This window comes from Carcharodon carcharias, chromosome 28 (genome assembly GCF_017639515.1).
Source record: "Carcharodon carcharias isolate sCarCar2 chromosome 28, sCarCar2.pri, whole genome shotgun sequence".
In the NCBI taxonomy this organism is placed as follows: Eukaryota; Metazoa; Chordata; class Chondrichthyes; order Lamniformes; family Lamnidae; genus Carcharodon; species Carcharodon carcharias.
In genome coordinates, this window is record NC_054494.1 from 19,713,392 (window position 1) to 19,741,139 (window position 27,748).

Genomic DNA, 27,748 nt, shown 5'->3' on the forward strand with positions numbered 1-27,748 from the left:
AAGTGGCCGCATAATCTAGGCTGACAATCCCGTGCGGTGCCGAGGGAGGGCTGTGCTGCCCGGGGTGCCGTCAATTTGGGTGAAACGTCAGCCGAGGGAACGGCTGCACTGTCAAGAGGTGCCATCTTTCGGGGGAGGGGAAAAAAAACGCTGTGTCAAGGGACCCACCAGCTTGCAGGTGGGCAAACAGCACTATTGGGGGGGGGGGGGGGTAAAAAAGCAGTTGACTGCTCCTTCCCGGCCAGCCTTGTAGTGCCATTTTGCTGCTGGTGAGATCTTACTGTGTGTAAATTGGCTGCAGCATTTACCTGCAAGTGACCACTTTTTTTTTAAGTATTATTGGTTGCAAAGGGCTTTGGCGTGAGCTGCAAACGTAAAAGACGCCCATATAAGTGCAAAGTTTTGATTTATTTTGCAATGCAGGGCATTGGTAATCATTATCTAACCCCTCCCCCCGGCTGTAAAGTCTATCTGGCAGTGCGCAGAATCGGCGGGCGGACCAGCCGGCAGCAGCAGCAGCAGCAGCAGAAAAAGGGAGTTCTTGAAGAAGAAATGGCTGACGCAATCCACCGGCGGGAGCTCGACGCCAGCATCGTCATCATCGGCTGCGGCGTGGCGGGGCTGGGGGCCGCCCAGAGGCTGCTCCAGCACGGCTTCAGCAGGGTGCGGCTGCTCGAGGCCACCGAGCGGAGCGGGGGGCGGATCTGGAGCCGGCTTTTCGGTGAGCCCGGGGGGGGGGAGCGGGCGGCCGGCCAGCCAGCCAGCCAGCCAGCCAGCCAGCCCCGAGCACCTAACGGCCGGGCCTCGCGCACGGTTGACAGCGGGACGGGCCAATGGGAAGCCCGCCTGCTCCCCTTGATTCAGCTCGCCTTGGCCAATGAGCGTGGAGGAGGGCGGGACCTGGATTGGGGTGGGGGTGGGGGTGGGGGAGGGGCGGGGGGGTTGGTTGGTTTCCCGTGTGTTTGGGGGTTGGGGTCGACTTCATGCAACTGACTCGGGCTTCGGGGGAATAGGACGAGGTTCGCTGAGCTGGGTGACTCAACATTTATATGTCGGGTGGAACACGATTAGAAATGTTTCCGCCACACTCAGTCCCCTGAGCATTTTTTTTTTAAAGAGGAATCTGTGTTAGAAAAAACTCGGTACCGTTTGGATCGCTTTTCCTTAAAAAGCCTTAGTTGCCTCTCTCAAAATGTGTTCTTTCATTGCAGAATAATTGCTAACCCTCCACCTGCAAAGCAGGAAGGAAAGACCCGCATTTAGGTTGTCAAAGCAAATACTGCGGATGCTGGAGATCAGAATTTTACGCTGCAGGAGGAGGCCATTCAGCCCATCGTGTCAGCCCCGTCCCTCTCAGCATTTTAACTTGGCGCCAATTTCCTGCCTTCCCCCCCCAACCCTCCCTGCTCATCAACCAGTTCCCAATTGAACCTGCCTCCACCACACTTCCAGGCACTGCATTCCAAACCCTAACTAACTGGTCGTGTGAGAAAGGCTTTTTCTCACCTCGCGTTTGCTCCCGTGTGAGATCTGAAATGGAAACAGAAAGTGGTGGGGAAACCCTGCAGGTCTGGCAGCAGAAGAGTCAAATTGGACTCAGCGTTAACTCTGTTTCTCTCTCCACAGATGCTGCCAGACCGGTAGAGTTTTTCGACCACTTGCTGTTTCTGTTCACATTTATGTAGCACCTCTCACAACCTCAGAATGTCCTATGATATGGATGCAATGGTTTTTTTTTTGAAGTGTTACAGAATCAAAGTGCAGAGAAGAGGCCCTTTGGCCCATCGAGTCTGCACCGACACGTGAGAAATACCTGACCAACCTACCTAATCCCATTTACCAGCACTTGGCCCATAGCCTTGACAGTTATGACATGCCAAGTGCTCATCCAGGTACTTTTTAAAGGATGTGAGGCAACCCGCCTCGTTTTATAAGATAGCTATCTCTTAAACTGTCTCTTTTAATTTAAAGTAAAATAAATGGAGCATGTGAGCACCTACTAGTGCTGTCTAATGACTAGCCTAGGTGGCCTGATTACCATGGGGACAGGGGGCCCAGGTCAAATTCTGTTGAAATACATTTGCCAGGTTTAGCACCTGAAAACAAAGGACCGTGGCTGATTTTGCCATGGGTAGTGTTACAGACTCTCAGGAAATCTGATTAAAAAACTCTGGACAGAGAGAGAGGGAGAGGGACAGCAGCTGCTGCAATCAACCGAAGGAAAAAGATTGATCTCTGTTAGCTTCAAGGCAGAATGCTGGTTGGTTGCTGCCTCACTCAGAGTGGGGCTGTAAGCAGGATGGAATGAGCGAGTCGGGAGAGGAAGCAGAGAGGAGGGGGGAGATGAGCAAAGTGGCATCAGGAGTGAGCAAGGGGGTTGGGTTAGAGGTGCCAAATAGGAGGGAGCGAGCAGGTCAGGTTAGCGGTGGAAAACGGGAGGGAGCTACGGGGGTTTGAGATAGAGCTGGCCAGCAGGAGGAAACAAGAAGGTCAGGATGGGGATGGCAAACAGGAGGGGTGAAGGGGGGTTCGGATAGGGGCAGCCAGTGGGAGGGAGGGAGAGGATCCAGATGGAGTGACCAACGGAGGGAGTCAGGAGGTCGAGAGAGGCCGGACAGTGTGGGTGGCAGGAACAATGTTTAAAACAAACAGACTGCATATGCACAATTTCAACATTGTTCTTGGCATATGCTCAATAACTGCACTAAAATGGAGACCAAGGCTAGCACATTCAGGTACATGCCCTAATTTACAAGTTGCGTAAAAAGACGAATTAGTAGAGCACACTTTAAGTGGGGGATATCTGTAATGTACATATTTCTAACCCAGAATTTTCATTGCAGTTTCTGTAGGACACCAATAAATATGCCACAACAGTGGAGGCTTCTGGTTCAATCCTTTACAACATCGTGTTGCCAAACACAGCAGTGTTGGTGCAGGGCTATTCGGAGTGCGAACCTGATTTATTGTTAAAATATATTAGCAAGAGGGTTAGATTTTCCATCTGTTGACTATGACTGAGCAGATAGTCTATCCCATCTCACAAGACATTTCAATGAATGTAGTGCTTTTTAATTTTTCATGCAGCCAACGGGTTAGTGGAGATTGGAGCACAGTGGATACATGGGCCATCGAAGCAGAATGCTGTGTTTCAGTTGGCCAGCCAATATGATCTACTAGATGAAGAAGCAATGTCAGAGGACAACCAGGCTAAACAAATAAATGGATATCCACCTGGAATGTCAGCCTATTGCACCAGCTCAGGGAAGAGAATAGGACCAGAAATAGCGGGCCCTGTCAAAGAATTGTATTCAACACTTTGCCTGAAAAGCAGGGAGTTCTTCCAGTCAAAGACAGAACCTGTCCGCAGTTTGGGTGAATTTCTAAAACTTGAAATTGCCCGGTGTGCAGAAGAATGGAAAGATGATGAGGAAACGTGCAATCTTAAACTTGCACTGCTGAACGTAGAATTCAAGATGGAATGTTGTATTTCTGGGACGGACAGTTTGGATCTAGTAGCACTCCAATCCTTTGGAGAGTATCTGCTATTACCTGGAATTGATTGTGTTTTTCCTGGGTAGGTATAAAGAGCAAAGCTATGCTACTACATTTTGTTTTTAAAATCATGGGTTTCACATCCACAAGGAGCAGTGATGGAGCCTCAGCTATTTTTAATCTATCTTAATAACTTAGACAAAGAGACAGAGTTTGCTGATGATACAAAGCTTGATGGGAATGCAAACTGTGAGGAGGACACAAAGAGGCTGGAAAGACATGAATAGGTTAACTGAGTGAGTAACAAGGTGGTAGATGGAGTATAATGTGGGGAATGTGAGGCTCACTGTGGTCTTAATAGAAAAGCAGAATATTTTTTAAAAGGAATGAAACTTGTAAATGCTGATGTTCAGAGGGACTTGTATGTACTTGTAAAAGGAACACAAAAAGTTGGCATGCAATTAGGAAAGCAACTGGCATATTGTTCTTTATTGCAAGGGGATGGGAGTACAAGAATATGGAAGCCTTGCTACAATTGTACAGGGCTTTGGTGAGTTCACACCTGGAACACTGTGCAATTTTGGTCTCCATATTGAAAGAAGGATATACTTGTGTTAGAGGCGGTACAGCAAAGGTTCACTAGAGATTGGACCTTGGGATGAAAGGGTTGTCCAATGATAAGAGGCTGAGAAAATTAGGTCAATTCTCTGGAGTTTAGAAGAATGAAAGACCGTCTGATTGAAACATGCAAGATTCTGAAAGGGCTTGATAGGGTAGACACTGAGAGGTTGTCTCCCCTGGCTGGAGAATCTGGAATACAGGGGCACAGTCTCAGGATAAGGGGGACAATCATTTAGGACTGAGATGAGGAGAAACCTCTTCACTCAAAGGGTTGTGAATCTTTGAAATTCTCTACCCCAGAGGGTTGTGGATGCTCCATTGTTGAATATATTTAAGGCTGAGCTAGACACATTTTGGTCTCTCAAGGAACCAAGGGATATGGGGAGTGGGTGGTAAAGTGAATTTGAAGCTGAAGACCATATTGTAGCAGGTTCCATAAGCTTTATGGTTTACTCCTCCCATTTCTCATGTTCTTGTGTTAAATTTGTATTTGGGAGGTTGTTTATTTCAATTAGCAATACCCAGCCTATCTACTCCATTTCTCAGAACTAGTGTTATGAAAATCAATGCATGTGCAACAAGAACTGGCTCACGGAAAATCCTAAAATAAATGCTTACCTGAATTATTCGAACATATGAATTAGGAGCAGGAGTAGGCCCCTCGAGCCTGCTCCGCCATTCACTAATATCATGGCTGATCTGATTGTAATCTCAACTCCACATTGCCGCCTACCTGAAATGAACTGGGAAACTAGGCTACAGGATAGATCAATAGAGAAGCAATGGCAGACATTTAAGGGGATATTTCAGAGTATTCAGAATAAGTACATTCCTGCTATGAAGAAAATTTCTAAGGGGAGGACCCACCACCCGTGATTAACAAGATTTTAAGGAAAGCATCAAACTTAAGGAAAAAGCATACAACTCAGCAAAGATGAGTGACAGGACAGATGATTAGACAGAATATAAAGAATGACTAAAAGGTTAATCAGTAGAAAGAAATTAGAATATGAGAGGAAGCTAGCTAGAAATGTAAAAACGGATAGCAAGAATTTCTACAAGTACTTAAAAAGGAAAAGAGTAAGTAAGGTGAATGTTGGTCCTCTAGAGAGTGACACTGAGGAGTTAATAGTAGATAATAAGGAAATGGCAGAAGAAATGAACAAATATTTTGCTTCTGTGTTCACTATAGAAGATACAGAAAACATTCCAGTTATAGCTGCAAATCAGGAGGTGAACAGGAGAAAGGAACTTAGTGAAATTGGAATTATTAGGGAAATGGTACTGAGCAAACTGATGGAGCTGCAGGCTGGAAAGTCTCTGGGTCCCAATGGACTACATCCGAGGATCTTAAAAGTAGTGGCTAATGAGATAGTCGATGCATTGGTGTTAATTTTCCAAATTTTGCTAGGTTCTGGAAAGGTTCCATCAGATTGGAAAGTAGCAAATATAACCCCTCTATTCAAGAAGGGGCAGAGGCAGAAAACAGGAAACTATAGGCTGGTTAGCTTGACGTCTGTCATGGGGAAGTTATTAGAATCAATCATTAAGGAGGTTATAGCTGGGCACTCAGAAAACCTCAAGGCAATTGGGAAGAGTCAGCATGGTTTTGTGAAACGAAAATCATGTTTAACCAATTTATTGGAGGTTTTTGAAGGAGTAACATGCACAGTGGATAAAGGAGAGCCTGTAAACATACTGTACTTGGATTTCCAGAAGACATTTGATAAGGTGCCACTTCAAACATTATTATAGAAAATAAAAGTGCATGGTGTAGTGGGTAACATATTAGCATGGATAGAAGATTGACTGGCTGGCAGAAAGCAGAGAGTATGCATAAATGGGTCTTTTTTGGATTGGCAGGTTGTGACGAGTGGAGTCCTACAGGGGTCTGTACTGGGGCCTCAACTTTTTACGATTTACATCAAAGACTTAGATGAGGGGAGTGAAGACATGGTAGCTAAATTTGCAGATGAGACAAAGATATGTTAGAAAGCATGTTGTGAAGAGAACATGAGGAGGTTGCAGATTGATATAGATAGGTTGAGTGAGAGGGCAAAGATCTGGGAAATGGAATTTAATGTGGGAAACTGTGAAGTTGGTCACTTTGGCAGGAAGAACAAAAAAGCAGAATTATTTAAATAGAGAACAGCTGCACAATTCTGAGTTGCAGAGGGATCTAGGTGTTCTAGTACATGAATCACAAAAAGTTATTATGCAGGTAAAGCAAGTAATTAAGGGGGCTAATGAAATGTTTATTACAAGGGGGATTGCACATAAAATTAAGGCTGTTATGCTTCAATTATACAGGGCATTGGTGAGAACCGCACCTCAAATACTATGTGCAGTTTTGATCTCCTTATTTAAGGAAGGATGTAAATGCCTTGGAGGCAGTTCAAAGGAGGTTTACTAGATTGATACCTGGAATGAGTGGGTTGTCTTATGAGGCAAGGTTGGACAGACTGGGCCTGTTTCCACTGGAGTTTAGAAGAATCAGGGATGATTTGATTGAAGCATACAAGATACTGAATGACTTTGACGAGGTGGACGTGAAAAAGATGTTTCCTCTTGTGGTTGAGTCCAGAACTAGGGGGCCCTGTTTTAAAATTAGGGGTGCCCCTTTTAGGACAGAGGTGAGGAAAATTTTTTTCTCTCATAGGGTTGTGCGACTTTGGAATTTTCTGCCTCAGAAGGTTGTGGAGGCAGAGGTAGATAAGTTCTTGTTAGGTCAGGGAATCAAAAGTTATCGGGGTTAGATAGGAATGTGGAAATGAAACACAAGAAGATCAGCCATGATTTTATTGAATGGCGGAGCAGGCTCGAGGGACCGAATGGTCTACTCCTGTTCCTATTTCTTATGTTCTTATGTAGCTCTGATAACCTCTCACTCCCTTGCTTATCAAGAATCTATCTAGCTCTGCCGTAAAAATATTCAAAGACTCTGCTTCCACTGCCTTTTGAGAAAGAGAGTTCCAAAGGCTCATAACCCCTCTGAGACAAAAAAAAATTCTTCTTATCTCTGTCTTAAATGAGCGTCCCCTTATTTTTAAACAGTGACCCCCTAGTTCTAGATTCTCCCACAAGAGGAAATATCCTCCCCACATCCACCCTCTCAAGACCCTTCAGGATCTTGTATGTTTCAGTCAAGTCACCTCTTACTCTTCTAAACTCCAGTGGATACAAGCCTAGCATGTCCAACTTTTCCTCATAGGACAGCCTACTCATTCCTGGTATAGGTCTAGTAAATCTTCTCTGAACTGCTTCTATCGCATCTACATCCTTCTGTAAATAAGGAGACCAATACTGTACACAGTACTCCAGATGTGGTCTCACCAGTGTCCTATACAACTGAAGCCCAATCTTCCTACTTTCGTATTCAATTCCCCTTGCAATAAACTATAACGTACTATTAGCTATCCTAGTTACTTGCTGCAGCTACATAGTAACCTTTTGTGATTCATGCACCAGGGCACCCAGATCCCTCTGAATCTCAGAGCTCTGCAAACTCTCACCATTTAGATAATATACTTTTTTATTCTTCCTGCCAAAATGGACAACTTCACATCTGAAAAATGTGGAAATCTCACTCAAATTCATGACGCTGTTTGTGAAATGGCAGCAGATCCTTTAGTGTAGCAAAGTCTTTCAGTCCACTCTGAAATTCACAATGGTGTGTTTTCACTAAATCCCAAACAGTACAATTCAGTTTATAGTAGGTAACTGTTACCATCTTGTATACCGGTAGTACTTGATTCTCAAAATTAAACTTCACTATAAGAGGCAAATTATTGATCAAAGTAGTTGACCCTTCAATTCTGATACAATGTTCATGTTTGCAATTAATATTTATATACATTTTCAGTGGATTTAAAAGCCTCATTGATGCAATGATGAAATCTCTGCCAAAGGGTATTGTATCGTACAATAAACCAGTTAAATGCATCCACTGGAATGGATCCTTCAAAGCATCTAACACACAAGAACACTCTTATTCAGTTCTGGTGGAGTGTGAAGATGGAGAGACTATACCAGCGGATCATGTTATAGTCACTGTTCCTTTAGGTAATAAATGATTTGAGTCTTATTCTGTCTCTTTCAGAAAATCAATACAGGAACTTCGTATGTGCAAGTGTAGAGATCTGCCTTTGCAGGCACAAGCTAATTCTATGCACGATATTGACACTACTTTATAAATAATGTTAAAGTGAAATTACATTAAGTGAGTCGACGTTAAGCAAGAATTACTGTAGCATGCCTGGAATGCATTGGAAGTTCAATATCCACTACATTCTCAATGCATATCCTCAGTACACTTGTGTATAAATTTGGAATTCTAATAAGCCCTATTAGGGAATTCTTTTTTTAAATTCATTCATGAGATGTGGGCATTGCTGGCTAGGCCAGCATTTATTGCCCATCCCTAATTTCCCTTGAGAAGGTGGTGGTGAGCTGTCTTCTTAAACTGCTACAGTCCATGTGTAGGTATACCCACAATGCTGTTAGGGAGCAAGTTCCAGGATTTTGACCCAGCAACAGGAACAGCGATATATTTCCAAGTCAGGATGGTGAGTGACTTGGAGGGGAACTTCTAGGTGGTGGCGGTCCCATATATCTCCTGTTCATGTCCTTCTAGATGATAGCAGTTGTGGGTTTGGAAGGTGCCAAAGAGGTTTGGTGAGTTTATGCAGCGCATCTTGTAGATGGTACACACTGTTGCCACCGTGCATCGATGGTGGAAGGAGTGAATGTTTGCGGATGGGGTGCCAATCAAACGGCCTGCTTCATCCTGCATGGTGTCAAGCTTCTTGAGTGTTGTTGGAGCTGCACTCATCCAGGGTTGGGGAGTATTCCATCACACTCCTGACTTGTGCCTTGTAGATGGTGGACAGGCTTTGGGGAATCAGGAAGGTGAGTTACTCACCACAGGTTTCCTAGCCTCTGACCTGCTCTCGTAGCCACAGTATTTATATGGCTAGTGCAGTTCAGTTTCTGGTCAATGATTAACCCCCCGCCCCCCCAGGATATTGATGGTGGTGGTAATGCCATTGAATGTCAAGAGGCGATGGTTAGATTCTCTCTTGATGGAGATGGTCATTGCTTGGCACTTGTGTGTTGCAAATGTAACTTGCCACTTGTCAGCCCAAGCCTGGATTTGTCCAGGTCTCTCTGCATTTGGACATGGACTGTTTCAGTATCTGAGGAGTCACGAATGGTGCTGAACATTGTGCAATCATCAGCGAACATCCCCACTTCTGACCTTATGATGTAAGGAAGGTCATTGATGAAGCAGCTGAAGATGGTTGGGCCTGGGACACTACCCTGAGGAACTCCGCAGTGATGCCCTGGAACTGAGGTGATTGACCTCCAATAACCACAACCATCTTCCTTTGTGCTAGGTATGATTCCAGCCAGTGGAGAGTTTTCCCCCTAATTCTCATCGAGTCTAGTTTTGCTAGGGCTCCCTGATGCCACACGGTCAAATGCTGCCTTGATGTCAAGGACAGTGACTCTCACCTCACCAATAGGTTTCCTTAATAGAGGAGTTAATAAACCCGGCAGTGTAGACGTCCTTGGGGGCCGAATTTGAATTCTGTTTTGAATGAATTAAAATGTTTTATTCATGGACCTGTGCAACATTGGCTGCTAGAATTGACATCTGGTCAATGCAATGTGTCAAAGGTTATACTAATTGTTTCCTTTAATCCTCCAGTCTGTATTTAACATGTTTGGATGTAATCAGCTGTTCAAGATGATACATTTTTCTTGTTTAGGTTTCCTTAAGGAACATTATAAAACTTTTCTTCGCCCCCCACTTCCTGTCAGTAAAATTAATTCCATTCAGAAACTGGGTTTTGGGACAAATAATAAAATCTTCCTTGAATTTGAGGAGCCATTTTGGGAGCCAGAACATCATCTGATCAATCTGGTCTGGGAGGATGAGTCTCCACTGCTTAGCACACGGCCAGATCTGCAAAAAGAGTGGTTCAGGAAGATCTTCGGCTTTATTGTTTTACGGCCCGTGGAAAGGTAATTATACACAATATATTTAAATATGTGTGTATCTAATATCTGTTTCATTCTGATTCTCTCCTGTCTTGGAAGGATCATTTCTAGAACATTTTTACTGTATTCATTGCATATTTTAACAAAACAAAATAATTTGAAGTAATATTTTGCAGTCAGTGTTATAAACAATCAGTTATTTGTGAGTAAGAGTTACTACTGCTGTTGCTTGTAGCTACTCCTGCCACAAGATCTGTTGTCATGTTATGTGATGCTCGTCTGTCTTGCGCCATCGTCATACGTCGGCTATCGCCCGTCTGCAACCGCTCTGTGATGTCCGCCATCCATCCACGCCTAGGTCCACCCCTCTTTCTGCTGCCTTCCACTTTGCCCTTTAGCAGAGATCTCTGCAGCTTTTCAGCCCTGTTGAAATGGCTGAAATACTAACATTTTCTCTTCAGGTTGTCACTTTTTAGAGTTCTTTTGCTCTTGCATTTTTAAGCACCTCTTTATTTGACTTATAATCTGTATACGGAATTTTCAGCATACGTCTTAGCACCCACATTTTAAAAGCCTCTATTTTCTTCCATTGATCTTTACTTATTGTCCAGGTTTCTAAGGCTTACAGGAAAGTGGATAGAATGTAGCATCTTAAAAGTTTTTTCCTTGTTACAACCAAGAATTTTTTTGTTGTTAACATATCCTTCATCTTCACAAAATTACTCCTGGCTACTTCTATCCTTCTTCTAATTTCAGCATAGCATCTACCATCTTCTGTTATCATTTGCCCTAAATAGACAAACTTACCTACTTGTTCCAGTGTGACACCATCCACTTCAATCTCCACTCTAGTTTCTCCAGTGTATTCCTTTTTGGTGGTCATAATTTATCCACATTCTAAACTTCTAGATTTTATTTGATCTCCAATATTTTGTAGGGCCTCTCCTGATTATGCAAGTAATGCTGTGTTGTCAGCATACTACAAGTTTGTTATGGTCTTGCCTCCAATTTTTGCCGCTAGAAGTACATCTAATTCTCTGAATTTTTGTTCTGTGTACAGATTGAATAATTTTGGCGACAGTACACAACCTTGTTATGCTCCCTTCTTCATTTGAAACATGTCTGATTGTCCATCTGCTAGCATGATTTCCCTATTTGGTCCCAATATAGGCTCTAGATAAATCTCACATCTTTACTGTCAATGTCACATTTCATAAACATGATCGAACAATCATCTGTGAAACATTTGTAAATGTTCTTGTTTGTTTCTAGATATTTATCGAAAATTGTTCTTCGGTTAAATATTCCCTTTCTTGTTGCTACTCCAGGTCCAAATCCATACTGTGTTTCATCAATTTCTGCTTCACATGTGTTATGATTTCTATCTATTATGATTTTCAAGATCACTTTAATGAGATGACTCATTAAGCTTACAGTTTTAAAATGATTGTACTCCATTGCTTTAGGTTTATTAGCTAACTTAACAAATGATAAATGTCTCAAGTAACTTGGAATGTATCATTTGGTATTTGATTACAAATTTCAGTTATCTCTTGTAATTCTGTTTCTCCAAGAACTTTTAGAGATTCTGTTGTCACTTCATCCATAACTGGAGCTTTTCCTGTGCTCATCAATTTCAAAGCATTATTTGCCTTTGGGAACATATTGTTTGATCCTTCTTTTGCCTTTGTATCTTGAATCCTCCCACAATTTGGATCATTGTACAATTTACTTACATATTCTGTCCATCTTTTACGACTGCACCCTTTTCAAACAATATTTTACCATCTCTGTCTTTTATGCACCTACTATCTATTGTTATCCCTGTTTTACCATCTGTCCAAGATTTCACTTTCTGGCCTACAATTCATTTTGTGATTTATTTCCAGCTGATCACATATCTCATTGCACCATTTCTCTTTAGCCTGCCTACATGTATTCTTTATTGTCTTTTCAATTTCATCATACTCAGGTGTGTTTCTTTTCTTTCCTCCTTCTATCATCATTGCTAGTATGTCATCTGTTATCCACTCCTTGTTTCTTTTTTTCCATTTTGCTAACATCTCCTTTGCAACATGTTGCATTCTCTCTTTCGTATTTTCACATTTGCTTTTTATTTCTTGGTCTGAAACTCTGATCTGTTTCCTCAGTCCTGAGACATTTCTACTTGCTTTTACTTTAAGAGTAACTGCCTCCCTGATGTTCTCGTCCCTCAACATGCCAAGCTCTAAATGGTTGCACATCTTTTTCTTTCTTGGTATTTTCAGTTTCATCTTAATTTTTTCCACAAGAACACAATTATCTGAATTTATATCCACGCCAGGATACGTTCTTTATATTGTTCCTAAAACTTTGTTTCACCGTTTCACAATCTATTTGGTTTCTAACACATCGCCTAGACTTCTCCAAATTTACAGATTTCCTTTTGGTTGCTTAAAGAAGTTGTTTGCCACCATCAGATCATTTTCTTGACTAAATTATATCAGTCTGCTTCCCCTTTCATTTCTCAGTCCAAGATCATATTGACTGACATGCATTCCTAATGTTCCTTCACTGACTTTAATGTTTAAGTTGCCCATTACAATTACAACGTCAGTTAATTTGACTTGATCAGAACATCTGAGGATGTCACCATGAAACACCTCTATTTCCTGCTCACTGATCTTGTGTCGGAGCATAAACTTACATGACAACCAGATCAAAAGGCTTCCCTTTGATTTTAATCATGACTACTCTTTCTGAGATTTGCCAGTAGCCGGGAACTGATCTTTTTTTTTTGTTTAAAAGGATTCCTACTCCGTTATATTCTTCTCACCTGAGAAGTAAAGCACATAATTCTTCTTGTCCATCTGGCCAGATTCTATTTTAAATCTGTAAGCCTTGGTAAAGTCAATAGTGTCTATGCAGTTATCAAGTTTCCCTGCCTGATATAAAGTCCTTATATTCCATGTTCCAATTTTCAAGAAGCTATCTCTTCCATTGAGTGTAATTGGCTCAGAAGCTGACCTCGCTTGTGAGTTTAGGTCAACTTCATCATAAATTTGTTGGTTACTTCGTTGAGGAAGGGCTTTTCCTTCCCTGTCAACTGCTATGAAAACAGAGACACTTCTTTTGTGGGTTGGTGGGTGAAAGGGGGTGTGTAGGTTATGTTCTGATTCCAGCTGATGTTACTACTGGACAGGTCAGATTCCAGGGTGGAACCCGGCTTGATAGATCCTAACTTTTATTTTTTGTTTAGAAATGTGGAGGGCAGCTACTGAACAGAGTCACAGGAGTCAGCTGATGAATTTTTAACAAAAGAATAAAACATTTATTAAGCAAGAAAAGATTAACTATTTTATAATATTCCTTCACCCATAACTATACCTTTACAGATATTTAGATATCCGTAAGGATAACACAAGTTACAAAATCTATCTGATACTCTAATGTTCACACTTAGTACACAGTCCATATAAACCAATAGGCGACCTATGGTCAGGTACCCCTCTCTGAAACCAAGTGACAGATGCCACTCCAAAGAGATGCTATGGATCTCTCATCAACTCCCCCAAACACTTGTCATACTGTGTGCCAACCGGTCTCTCTGAACTCGGTCTTTCACTCAAGGATTTCCAATCTCTACTCTCGAAAAACTCGCCTTAAAATCTTATCCCAAGCGACGCTTTCTCTCAGACATCTTCCACAAGTGTCCACTTCCCGAGTTTCAAACTCTCTTTTTGATGTTCCTGTCCCTTGGATCACCACATGCATTCAAGCTTTGCCTTCATCACGTTCTCTCTCAAGTACTCAGCCATGCCAATAGAATGCCACTGCTTCACATGCCCATAGTAAAGAGTTACAAACCTTTGGCTATCTCCTTGGATCTTCTGGCTTCTCGCAAGCCTATTTTGCTTTAAGTCTGCGTCCTGCAGCTTTCTCCTTTTAAGCTTGGAGCTTTTCACTGCTCTTCACTCTTCAGCTAACAGGATCTTTTCCAGATTCCTGTTCCTTCCCTTTGTCTAGAAGGTCTTCTTGGGACTTTACTTCTTCTATTCTTTGGGAAAACATGCTTCCTGCAGCTCCCTCTTGTCCAGCTTCTTCTAGCTCCTGTTTCCACCTTTAGTTTGGGACTTGCTATCTGTCTCCCTGCTGTGCTGCTTCTGCTGGCAGCTCCTTTCAGCTGAACTGAAACTAATTTTCTGTTTTCCTCATCTCTGGGTCCTGTCATGAAGCTATTAATGTATGTAATATTTTGGAAAATATTTTTCTTTTAAATTAGAGGCTTAGTTTGTGGGTATGTCTTAATTGGATTAAAGCCAACTAGTCTGTTTTGATATACTAATTTGAGATGTAAACTAAGAGATAGCATGCATTTGCATTTTTTGAATAGAGCATTCAAGAAGTGGGATGAAAATTGATGCCTTTCTCACAGATGTATGTTTATATTACTAATAAAATTAGTACTATGGAAGGGGTTTCATTGTTAAAAGGTGGAGTTGAAAGAGGCTGGTGAGACAATGAGAATTTGAATTCAATCAGTGATGCTAGGTTAACTTCAGCAGTTTTTGGGTGTGCAAGCAATGTAAGATCAAAAGGCAGCAGCAAGCCTCCAACTGGTTCTACAATGAAAAGAACCTCATTTTGAATTTGTAAGGTGAAAATGCTTTGGTGTCTGGTTAAGTCTATGGGTTGTTGTTGCCTTAATGGAGATTAGTTTTGGAATTTGTTATAAATTATAATATGAGTAATTTGTAGCCTTGTGTATATATTTTAACCTGTGTAATTAATAAAGTGTTTCATTTAGTTTAATGCGAAACCTCGAGAACTAGTGGTCTCATTCCTAAGTTTAGAGTCACATCTCAAACGTAACACTTAAAATTATTGATTACGATGGTTGTTTAAAGCTTCCCTCTGGGATTTTTAAAGTAACTCCGCTTTACCAACTGCATTGGTCATAACAGTCCCTCTTTCTTGACCTCTGGTGCTAGCAACAGCACAGTTTTTTCCACTTTGTCTTAAATTCCCTAAACTACAACCCACCACCCGCGCCCCCCCCGCCCCACACCACTCCCCCACCTTGATAACACAGCTCTCCACTTCAAGGGTCATAAAACTCATTAAAAATGCAGGTATTCAAACAGAGCTTGGACTTGCTGTCTCCAATCTAAAATGAAACTAGGGCCAGAATTTTGATGTCGGCGTGTGGGTGCGGCCCGACACGCCGATACGTAAAATAGCGCGCAGTGACGTTGGGCTTGGTCCCGACGTCAGCGCACGTCATTTAGATATTACAGCCAGCGGGTGTGAAAAAACCAATTAAAGCACTGATCAATGCTGCCCATCTAACCTTATTGCGTTTTTCAGGAAACCTCATCCACGAGCAGAATGAGGTTTCCTGAAGGTTTTATTAAATAAATAAATAAATAAATTCTGATAAATTGACAAACATGTCCAAGCTCATGTGACACTGTAAATTATTTTTATCTTTATTAAAAAATTTCAATCTGAACTTAATCTCCCTGAGGAAGCTCCATGCCTCAGGGAGACTTCTGTGCTCTTTCACGCGCGCACGCATGAAAAAGCGCGGACCCCGACTCTCCCTCCTCCCCCCCCACCTGCACAGGTAGCGCTGAGCGTCACACTGGGTGAGACCTAATTGGCCCGCCCACATAAAATGGCGGTGCACAGCTGATCACAGGCAGCAATCAGCTGCGCGCCCACTCCCAACTGGCCCGCCCGACAGGCATAAGATTCTCCCCTAGATCCCAGGTTTCACCTTTTTAATCCACAAATAGAAAAAATATAAATTAAACTTAAACTTAAAGCTGAAGCTTATTCCTAACACACACACATACACATATAACTGACTTAAAACCAGCTCTAGTTCCTAACAATTTCTAGCAGCGCAATGTTTGCTAGTTTAATGTTGTTACCGTCAACCAATGGCAAAGGCTGGAAGAAGACATGCCCCTGATGACATTTTGTCTTTTCACACTGGCTAAACTGGAGTGATACTATTATAATATATATGGCTTGAGTTGAGGGTGTAATATTAAATATATTCTCTGATACCAGCAGCCATCTGCAATTTTCTTCCTCATAATGAAAATACTTTTCCCCTTCCCCATTAAAGATAAGTGAATACAAAGATCTGTAATGATAAAATTCAGATGTCAAGTTGTACATGATAAGCATGATTCAAATTCAGTTATTTAAAGTTGAATGCTGATTCTATTTATCTTTTGTATGCTCTGACTAGGGAATGATTATTGGCTTTCAAAATACAAAACTTTTCTTTAATAGAAGCTCAATAAAACTGATGTTGTACACATTATTGCAGAATAGCGTGTTTTCCATGACATTGCATTCATTTAGAAAGACTATTCACAACCCTGTAGTAAAGTTGTAATGAACAATAGTAGGTCCATTTAATTGTAGAGATTTGACATATAATGATGACCTTTACCATTGGCATGATTTTATTATGTTCTGGTAGTGTGTAATTTCACTTAGTAAGTATTCAATCAACAAGACTGAATATATTGAAATAAATAAAGGGGTTTAAATTATTGAATGAATATTTCTGTTATGTGCTAAGAAGCTAGTACTAATTTCATTAAATGGTTCAACTGCTAAATAGCATTTGACAAATGTACAAAATTAAGAAAATAAACTACTCTTGGAATAAACAGTATCTATATATTATTGAATATGTTGACACAGCACTTAAAAGGTTCAAGCAGATAGTCATGAGATTTCAGTTTAATTTTGACATGTGCAGGACGAATGTAGGGACATGATATTCTTGTTTTCCCAGGCTTCATGTATCTTATGTTCTGACTGCAGATATGGCCATGTCCTTTTAGCTGTGCTTACTGGGGAAGAAGCTAACTTCATGGAGAGCCTATCTGATTCTGAAGTCAAAAATTGTTTGACACAAGTCATACGGAGATTTACAGGTACATTTTCTGACATGTTATGGCAATATGAACTGCTTCTAATGCATTTACATCCTTCCTTAAATAAGGAAACCAATACCATAAACAGTACGCCAGATGTGGCCTGTCCAGTGCCCTGTACAATTGGAGCACAACCTCCCTACTTTTGTGTTCAATTCCCCTTGCGATAAGTGATAGCATTCCATTTTTCCTAATTATTTGCTGAACTGCATACTAGCCTTTTGTGATTCATGAACTAGGACACCCAGATCCCTCTGAATCTCAGAGCTCTGCAATCTCTCACCATTTAGATCATGTGCTTCTCTTCTATTCTTCCTGCCAAAATGGACAATTTCACATTTGCCCACATTATACTCCATTTGCCAGATCTTTTCCTGCTCACTTAACCTATATATGTCCCCTTGTAGCCTTCTTATGTCCTCTTCACAACTTGCTTTCCTACCAATCTGTGGTTGCCAACAAATTTAGCAACCATACCTTCAGTCCCTTCATCCAGGTCATTAATATAAATTGTAAAAAGTTGGGGCCTTAGCACTGATCCCTGTGACACACCATTCATCACATCCTGCCAACCAGAAAATGACCCATTTATGGCTACCCTCTGTTTGCTGTTAGCTAGCCAATCTTCTATCCATGCCAATATGTTACCCCCTACACCATGAACTTTTTTTTAAAATTCTTAACTGCACAAAATATTTACAAGCTCTTTTATTTAGGAAACCCATCGATACCTCTACCGAAGAGTATTATACGATCAAAATGGTATAGTGATCGTTACACAAAGGGATCTTATAGTTACACTGCAGTTGGGAGTTCAGGAGATGATATAGATGTTATTGCACAACCTCTCCCACTGACATCTACAAAAGCACAGGTACTGTATAATTTTGTTTCTTAATTGAGTATAATGTACATTTATATATAGAGATTAATGTTACTTTATTGGATAAGTGGGAAGCTAAAATAGGCAAATGTTACACTTATTTATTACAGCATACATACAAACTAACATACATATGAATTAGAAGTAGGCCACTTGGCCCTTCGAGCCTGCTCCTCCATTCAATAAGATCATGGCTGATTTGATTGTGACCTCCCACCTACTCTAGATATCCTTTCACCCCGTTATTTATCAGGAATCTATCTATCTCTACCTTGAAAACATTTAAAGACTCTGCTTCCACTGCCTTTTGAGGAAGGGAGTTCCAAAGGCTCACTACCCTCTGAGACAGGAAATTTCCCCTCATCTCTGTCTTAAATGAGTGACCCCTTATTTTTAAACAGTGAACCCTAGTTCTAGATTCTCCCACAAGAGGAAACATCGTCTCCACATCCACCCTGTCAAGACCCCTCAGGATCTTGTATGTTTCAATCAATTGCCTCTTACTCTTCTAAACCAATGGATACAACCTTTCCTCATAAGGCAACCCACCCATTCCTGGTATGAGTTTAGTAAATCTTCTCTGAACTGCTTCTAATACATTTACGTCATTCCTTAAATAAGGAAAACAATACTGTACACAGTATACCAGATGTGGCCTGACCAGTGCCCTGTACAACTGGAGCACAACCTCCCTACTTTTATGTTCAATTCCCCTCGCAATAAGTGATAGCATTCTATTTTTCCTAATTAACTCTGTGGGCTATGAGACCTTCTGCTTGACAAATTGATTTTCAAACCATGTGTATGGTATTTGTCACTTCTGAAGACTCCGCTTTCAAGAATGTTGAAATCTTGAGTTTTACCTTTTCTCAAATCTATTTTGTTGAACCTTTACCTCTTTTTTTTTATCTTTTCCCCTCTTCAGATATTCTAATCTGGGTGGTCATTTTGCCTTTCTTCACATTTCTGAAATATTAACTTTATAATAAAATATTTACATTTCTGTTTACTGTAGACTTACCTAATTATTTGCTGAACTGCATACTAGCCTTTTGTGATTCATGCACTAGGACACCCAGATCCCTATGAATCTCAGAGCTCTGCAATCTCTCACCATTTAGATCATGTCTTCTATTCTCTTCTATTCTTCCTGCCAAAATGGACAATTTCACATTTCCCCACATTATACTCCATTTGCCAGATCTTTTCCTGCTCACTTAACCTATATATGTCCCCTTGTAGCCTCCTAATGTCCTCTTCACAACTTGCTTTCCTACCTATTTGTGTGTCGCCAGCAAATTTAGCAACCATACCTTCAGTCCCTTCATCCAACTCATTTATATAAATTGTAAAAAGTTGGGGCCTCAGCACTGATCCCTATGGCACGCCGCTCATCACATCCTGCCAACCAGAAAATGACCCATTTATGGCTACCCTCTGTTTCCTGTTAGCTAGCCAATCTTCTATCTATGCCAATATGTTATGCCCTGCACCATGAGCTGTTTTTTAATTCTTAATGGTCTCCTTATGGGTTGCATTCAGAAGAGGAAGATTTTGAAATTGGCTTACAGACTGTTTGAAAAAGACCAAAGTCTACAGAAATGAGCTGTTAAACTGCAGCAGATGCAGACCTGCCAAAGCATTAACTAATGTATGGATCACATATGAACAAAACCTCTTAAGCTATTATCTAGATAACTCTAATTACAAGCAGCCAGCTATCACTAATGATGAATCCCTCTTCAGAGTTAACAATAGTTGTCCGTACATTCTCACAGTTTTTGGTCACAATTTATATGAAAAGGGAACTATCATTTTGGCTTTAGTGAAGTTCACATATTGACTTTCATTAACTCTGTGAACTGTGAGACCTTCTGCTTGACAAATTGATTTTCAAACCATGTATATGGTATTTGTCACTTCTGAAGACTCCGCTTTCAAGAATGTTGAAATCTTGAGTTTTACCTTTCCTCAAAACTATTTTGTTGAACCTTTACCTGTTTTTTTTATCTTTTCCCCTCTTCAGATATTCTAACCTGGGTGGTCATTTTGCCTTTCTCCACATTTCTGTAATATTAACTTTATAATAAAATATTTATATTTCTGTTTTCTGTAGACTTACCTTCAAATGAAAAGTTCAGGTATGTATATTTGTAATTAACACAGTGATTTAATAATCTTGTTTGTATTATTGCTGTTAGCCTTTGCAGGTGCTTTTCGCTGGTGAAGCTACTCACCGGACATTTTACTCTACTACCCATGGTGCCTTGGAGTCAGGATGGAGGGAAGCAGATCGCCTGAATAATCATTATTTGCCTTTCACTTCCATAAACACAAAACTATAAAACTTTCCAATAATTTACCATAGTCCACCTGTTATCTCTATCTTTAATAAAATCCTAATCGTGTCCAAGCTTACAATCTAAAGTGTGTTAGAGATTGGCAGGGTTAATCACTAAAGAATGTTTTTGTGAATTATATTGCTGTGCATGAAAGGAGAACTTTATTTTCACAAATTACAGTGTCAAGGTACCAGAGACTTTTTGGCCTCAGCTGACCATATAAAAGAATGAGAACTTATTGGTGGTACCCGGAAGAAAAGATTTGAGAAACATTGTTTAGAAAGAAGGAGTTTGAGAAGGTACCTAATCAAAATATATAACATATCTAGGCATCTTCCATAGTAAGACTCGGGAGTCAAAGACTCAGGCCTGGTTGTACTGTGTTCTTGAGCTATACTTCATCTACTCTGTCTGAGTTTATCTCTGTATCTATCCCCATTCTTATATTTCCCTACTACCATTGTTGTGTCCTTCTCAACCCCCTAGCCTAGACAATGCTCCTGCTGGCTCTTTTCCTCTCCTCTTGTCCCCTTTGTACAGATTATGATCCACCTGAACTTTTAGCAGCGGCAATTCTCTGTGCTACATGAGGCCAGAGCAGCTTGTTTCCAATCAGTCAGTGCCACAGAATGGTGGGCCCTTAGTAGGGAAAAGTATCCGGCAGTAGCAGCAACACAACTTGGAGACAGCGCAAGTAGGTTCTTCACATGGATGGAAGCCTTAGTGGAAAGTAGAGTAAAGCTTTTTATCACATGACTGAAATACTACACATATTACTGATATACTGATATAGAAAGATACAGGGCTCAGAGATATTTTTAACTACTTTAAAAAAACTTGCTTAAGCTGTAAATAACTTGGTTTTCCTCTCTCCAGAACCTCTTGTTCTCGATTGCTTTTACCTTTTTTGCATTGTAGTGGTAATGTTGAAAATGTGTTTATGAAGAACACATTTATAATTTCATTGTGTATAGGCTACAAATCTTTTCTCTAGGTCGTAAATGTTTGCAATAAGAATACGTCAGGCAAACGAGTAGAGTGAAGTACATTAGGGTGTTAAAAATACAGTTGAATACTAGACATGGCGAGTTAGAACATGAGACAAACTTCCGTAGGCTGAAAGGGTCGTTTTTATTTTATTTTTCTATGTCCTTGAAATGAAAGATATTTCCATGGCTATCTGGTATATAGAGTCATAGCGATCTACTGCACAGAAAAAGGCCCTTCAGCCCATCAAGTCTGCGCCAGTCAAACCAAGTACCTAACTATTCTAACCCCATTTTCCAGCACTAGCCCATAGCCTTGTATGCCATGGCATCACAAGTGCACATCCAAATACTTCTTAAACGTTATGAGGGTTTCTGCCTCTACCACCCTTTCAGGCAATGAACAAAAAAAAAATTGTAGTGTTCATAAAGTAGAGTACTATATTCCAGAGCCCTTCTGCAGTAACTTTACTTCCTTAATACAGTACACAAGATAAATATAGATAACGAAGGCCATTTAGGTCAACTTAGTTCACCAACAGTAAAATATGAATCTCTCCCGCATTGCACCATTTAACTGATTATTGAATGAACCTAAAGTTTTCATCACCACCAACCAAACTGAAATACCATTCTGTGTGTTTGTTCGGGTATCTGTAGTAAACTTTCTCTTCAGCAGTTTTAACTAATACTTTTAGTATCCTGGTGTACCTTGAATTAACCTTACCCCTGCTATTCATTATCTTCTATATTGCAACCCCCGCCCCCCAACCTGAACTCCCCTACCCAGTTTTCCCATTCCAGGACTAAAAGGTCCTTGTTTCTCTGGTCACACCCCATAACTCAATCCTTTAGTGGTAGTGATCAGCCTTGTGGCTCTCTTCTGAACCCTTGCGTCTTGGTGACCAAAACTGAAAACTGTACTGAAGGTGCAGGAGATGTGGTAGTTTTTTTTTTAATTCTTTCACAGAATGTGGGCATTGCTGTTAGGCCAGCATCTATTGCCCACCCCTAGTTGCCTTTGAGAAGGTGGTGGTGAGCTGCCTTCTTGAGCTGCTACAATCCTTGTGGTGTAAGTACACCCACAGTGCTGTTAGGAAGGGAGTTCCAGGGTTTTGACCCAGCAACAGTGAAGGAACGACGATATAGTTTCAAGGCAGAATGGTGCGTGGCTTGGGGGGTACATGCAGGTGGTGGTGTTCCCATCCACGTGCTGCCCTTGTCCTTCTAGGTGGTAGAGGTCATGGATTTGGAAAATGTTGTCAAAGGAGCCTTGGTAAATTGCTTCAGATTTACTTCAAATTATTATGTGAGCTCAGAGATGATAATATCTATCACTATAATCAACCACCAACAAATTCTTGATGCTTAATTATCTGGGTCTATATTTTGATACACAAACTGTGAATCACAAATCCAATGTTATTATTTGTTGGAATTGAAAATATCTGTGCTTAATATTGCTACAAATGTTTCAATGGAAGTAGTTTAAGAATCTCTTTAGTATAATATTGTATTATCCTTTAATCAACAGCATCAGAAATCTATTTAAAATTATTGCACTTTATGGACAAATAATTTTATGTTTGTAATTTCTTGCTCTAATTTGCACAGAATGTATGTGAGTTTCCATTTTCTATTTCCGAAAAGAAAGAATAAAACTGTCAAATATCTATAGGTTCTACAAGTTTTGGCATTTACGTATCTATATTTACATAATTGTCATTTCAAAACACATTTAGAATATTTTAATAGTAAATGGAAGTAAGTAGATGATAAAAGCAAAATACTGTGGATGCTGGAGATCGGAAATAACAACAGAAGGCCTTGGAAAACCTCTGGAATGCTGACAGAGGAGGCGATGAGAAGATGTTTGGTGGTGGTGGCATTGTGCTGGAGTGGCAGAAATGGCCAAGGATGATCCTTTCAATACCATCTTGTTGTCATGCCTGCATTTCTGTCCTCGGCCTGCCAAAATATAGACCTAGATAATTAAGCATCAAGAATGTTCCAATGAAGCCCAATGCAAGCTGAAGGAACAGCATCTCATCTTCCAAGTAGGCACTTTACAGCCTTCTGGACTGAACATTGAGTTCAACAACTTAAGGCCATGAAGTCTGTCCTCCATTTTAATTTTTTTTCTAAATACCAGTCTGTATCTTGTTTTTGCTTTCAGACTGAGCTGATCTTTATTCTGCTATTAACACCTACTCTGGACTTCTGCTTTGTTTCTTCACTACAACCATTATCACTCCCTTTGCCTTTTGTTCCTTGACATTTCCCCCATCCTCTAATCCATCCCTGACCCTTTTGTTACACCTGACCTTCCCCCCACCGTCTTTCTCAATAGCTTAAAACTCATCACATTTCTAGCTCTCTTCAGTTCCGAAGAAGAATTATACTGGAGTTGAAGTGTTAATTCTGTTTCTCTCTCCACAGATGCTGCCAGAGCTGCTGAGATTTTCCAGCATGTTCAGTTTTTATTTCAGTAAGTAGGTGGCAGTGTCAGAATTCAAGATTAAACATTTCCTTTGCCTGCAACTGTTAGCACTGAGAAGGTCACGGAAATTTAAACTCATAGTCAATACCGTACTGACTGGGACATCTGTTATCATTTCTTTATCATTGCTGCTTTAAAATACAGTAATTCCCCAATTAATACTGTCATGGAAACAGTGTCATCAGAGGGATTACAGCGGTTTGAGAAATCACCATCTTTATCAAAATGGATAATAAATGCAGTTTTTGCCAGTATCGCCCCCATTTGGAAAATACAGTGGTTTTAGGCACATCATTTGAGATTCTTGGTCAGAAATTATTCAAAGAGAATATTAGACTTCAAACCAGGACTGCAGACTCTGGCCAGTTTAGGTGTTGGCAAAAGATGGCAACGACAGCACTCATAAGAATATGTCATTTCTTTTTAAATCTGACAATTTCATTACAAAAGTCATGCCCAAGCAAAGCAAATGCGATAAAACTTGTCTCCATTTGCAGTCATCATCCAGCGAAAGGTTTCATTCAATTATAACTTTAATGGCCTTGATAGGTCTGTTAGTAGCTGGCGGGCATGCTGCCGACTCCTGAGCATGCCCGCCAACCAAAATATCGTGAGTGCATGATGATGTCGGGACGCTCACCCGATGTCATCACGCGTCATTTTACGCTCGAGTGGGTCTGTCATGCACCCGCCCGCTCAGCACAAATTTCTGCACTTTTTCTGTATTTTTTCCTAAAATTTCTTTGAATTTGAGGTAATTTTTCGTCAAAATCTTTAGAATACCAACTCATATGGACTAAAATTAATTCATTAATTCCAATCAGCCTGAAAGCTGGTGGAAAGAGTTAACTCCCTGCTAGTCTGCAAGAGGGCGGTGCAAAGGTTGGTTCATTTCAAACAAAGAAAACCCTGTTATATCTTTAGAGGAGATTGTGAAAGGAGGACCCTGAGCCAGGCAGCCAGCAGCACCTAGCACTTAACATGAGAAGCATAAATTCATTGGTTGGTGAGGAACTACTGTGAGAGAGTGTCATCAAGTAGCTAAGAATTAGAAAAACACATTCCTAATAAGCTACTTACATTTAAGTAAGAAACACAAGCAATAGGGAAATGAAGTTAAGTCGAGGCCAGGTAAAATAAAGTTGCAGAAGTAAACCAAAGTAAAATAAAGTTAATGCAAGGGAAGTAAATTGAAACCATGGCCAAGACAGCTTGGTCCTGTGGAATGTGTGTCTTGTAATATGTGGGAAGTTGTGGATGTTACCAGTGTCCTAGATGGCCACACGTGCAGGAAGTGTCGCCAGCTGTAGAACCTTGAGCTCCAGGTTTCAGAGCTTGAGCAGCAGCTGGAGTCACTGTGGTGCACCCACAAGGCTGAGAGCTACATGAATAGCATATCCAGAGAGGCTTAGGAGCTTGGAGGCAGAAAGTGAATGGGTGACCACGAGACAATCCAAGAAAATTAGGCAGGCAGTGCAGGAGTCACCTGAGGACCCGCTCACCAATCGGTTTTCCATTTTTGATACCAGTGAAGGCGATGGTTCCTCAGAGGAGTGCAGTCAGAGCCAAATTAGTGGCACATTAGGCAACTACTGTACAGGAGGGGAAAAAGAAAAGGGGAAGAGCAGCAGTAATAGGGGACTTATTAGTTTGGGAAGCAGACAGGCATTTCTGTGGCCATAGATGTGACTCCAGGGTGGTATGTTGCCTCCCTGGTGCCAGGGTCAAGAATGTCACAGAGTAGATGCAGGACATTCTTCTGGGGGAAGGTGATCAGCCAGAGGTCGTGGTCCATGTTGGTACCAATGACTTAGGTAGGAAAGGGGATGAGGCCCTGAAAGCAAACTTTAGGGAGCTAGGAAGGAGATTGAAAAGCAGGACCCCTAAAGTGGTAATCTCAAGATTACTCCCAATCCCACGTGTAAACAAGTATTAAGCATAATTGAGCAAATAAACACATGGCTGGAAAGCTGGTGTAGGAGGGAGGGCATCACATTTCTGAAGCATTGGGACCAGTTCTGGGGAAGGTGGGATCTGCACAAGCTGGATAGTCTACACCTAAACAGCACTGGGATGAGTATCCTCGCAGGGAGATTTATTAATGCTGTTGGTGGGGGTGGGGGGGGAGGGGGGTGTTTAAATTAGATTGGCAGGGGGATGGGAACCTGAGGGCAAATTCAGAGCAGGGAAGGGGGTTAGAGATTAGTGAGCGACACTGAAAGACAGACTCAGCACAGGTTAAAAAGTGTACAGCACAGGAATCAGGCAGTGTTAAAAAGTATGTAAATGCAAGGAGCATATAAATAAAGCCAATGAGTTGAGGGCACAGATAGCTACATGGCAGCAGGATATCATCACTATAACGGAAATTTGACTTAAGGGGCAAAAAATGGCAGCCCAACATCCTGGATATAGAGTTTTCAGGCAGGATCAGGAGGAGCATAAAAAACGTGGGATGTAGCATTATTGGTAAAAGAATCAATTACAGCTGTGAAGAGGGATGATATACTAAATGAAGCATCATATGAGACCATATGGGTTGAGCTCAGAAATATAAAACGAGGAGCCATACTGCTACGAGTGTACTACAGATCCCCAAATACTGGAAGGGAGTTAGAAGAGCAAATATGTAGACAGATTTCTGGGTGCAAAAACAATAGGGCAGTAATTGTTGGGAACTTCAACTACCTTAATATCAATTAGGATATGAACAATGTGATAGGCACAGAGGGTGCAAAATCCTTGAGCTGCATTCAAGAGAACTTTTTTTAACCAGCACGTAACAAGCCTAATGAGAGGGGGAGTAATTCTAGATTTAGTCTTAGGAAATGAAGCGGGGCAAGTGGATGAAGTAGCAGTGGAGGACCATTTCGGAGATAGTTACCATAATACAGTTACAGGAGTAAATGTTCTAAACTTGTGGGGGGGGGGGGTGGGGTTGGGAGACAATTTTTACAAAGCTGAGAGGTGAGCTGGTGAGAGTGGACTGGATGCAGCTATTAGAAGGAAAAACTGTCAAATGGTGGGGTGGGTGGGGGGGTGGGGTTGGCATTCAAGGCAAAATTCTACAGGCACAGTGTAGACACGGTCCCCACAAAGAAAAAGGGTGGTGGTACCTTCAAATCTAGAACCCTCTAAATATCGAGAAGCATACAGGACAAGGTAAAGCAGAAAAAGAAAGCTTATGACAGTCACAAAAGACTTAATGCCGTAGAAAGCCTAGAGGAGTATAGAAAGTACAGGGTGAAGTAAAAATGGAAATTAGGAAAGCAAAGGGAGGATACTAAAAACATTGGCAGGTAAAATCAAAAAAATCCTAAGATGTTTTACCAGTACGTTAAGAGCAAGACTAAGGAACAGGTAGGGTCCATCAGAGATGTACATGGTAACTTCTAGGATGATGCAGAAGATGTGAGCAAGGTTCTCAATGAGTACTTTGTCTCTGTCTTCATCAAAGAGAGGGATGATGCAGACATTCTAGTTAGAGAGGAATGTGAAATATTTGATACAATAAGCATAGTGAGAGAGGAAGTGCTGGAGGGACTGGCATCCTTGAAGGTAGATAAATCACCAGGGCTGGATGGAGTGTGTCCCAGGCTGTCGAAGGAAGCCAGGGAGGAAATACTGGATGCTCTGAGGATCATTTTCCAATGCTCACTAGATACAGGAGAGGTCTGAGAGGATTGGAGGTCTGTGAATGTTGTACCATTATTTAAAAAAGGGTGCAAGGGATAGGCCAGAAAATTATAGGTGGGTAAATTATTGGATCAACTCTGAGAGACAGGATAAACTGTCACTTAGAAAGGCATGTATTGATCAGGGATAGTCAGCATGGTTTTGTTAGGGGAAGATTGTGTCTTACTAACTTAATAGAATTTTTTGAGGAAGTAACAAAGAGGATTGATGAGGGTAGTGCAGTGGATGTTCACTACGTGGATTTTATTAAGTCATTTGACAAGGTCTCAACTGGTACACTG

The 27,748-nt window shown here is 41.1% G+C and overlaps 1 protein-coding gene across 2 annotated transcripts; it reads left to right on the forward strand.

The window, feature by feature from the left end:
* Nucleotides 1-495: 495 nt before the first annotated feature.
* On the forward strand, nucleotides 496-22,944 carry si:dkey-275b16.2 (peroxisomal N(1)-acetyl-spermine/spermidine oxidase). Of its 2 annotated transcripts, XM_041176557.1 has the most exons (7): nucleotides 496-721; nucleotides 3,088-3,577; nucleotides 7,979-8,178; nucleotides 9,888-10,143; nucleotides 16,948-17,060; nucleotides 17,777-17,934; nucleotides 20,145-22,944. In XM_041176557.1, exons 1-7 carry the CDS (start codon nucleotides 553-555, stop codon nucleotides 20,286-20,288), a joined length of 1,530 nt encoding a protein of 509 aa, XP_041032491.1. In that variant the 5' UTR covers nucleotides 496-552; the 3' UTR covers nucleotides 20,289-22,944. The 2 variants fall into 2 exon arrangements, 1 of the variants encoding a protein (XP_041032491.1); XR_005941642.1 differs by lacking the exons at nucleotides 17,777-17,934; nucleotides 20,145-22,944 and having other exon boundaries at nucleotides 10,004-10,143; nucleotides 16,948-17,061.
* Nucleotides 22,945-27,748: the final 4,804 nt, after the last annotated feature.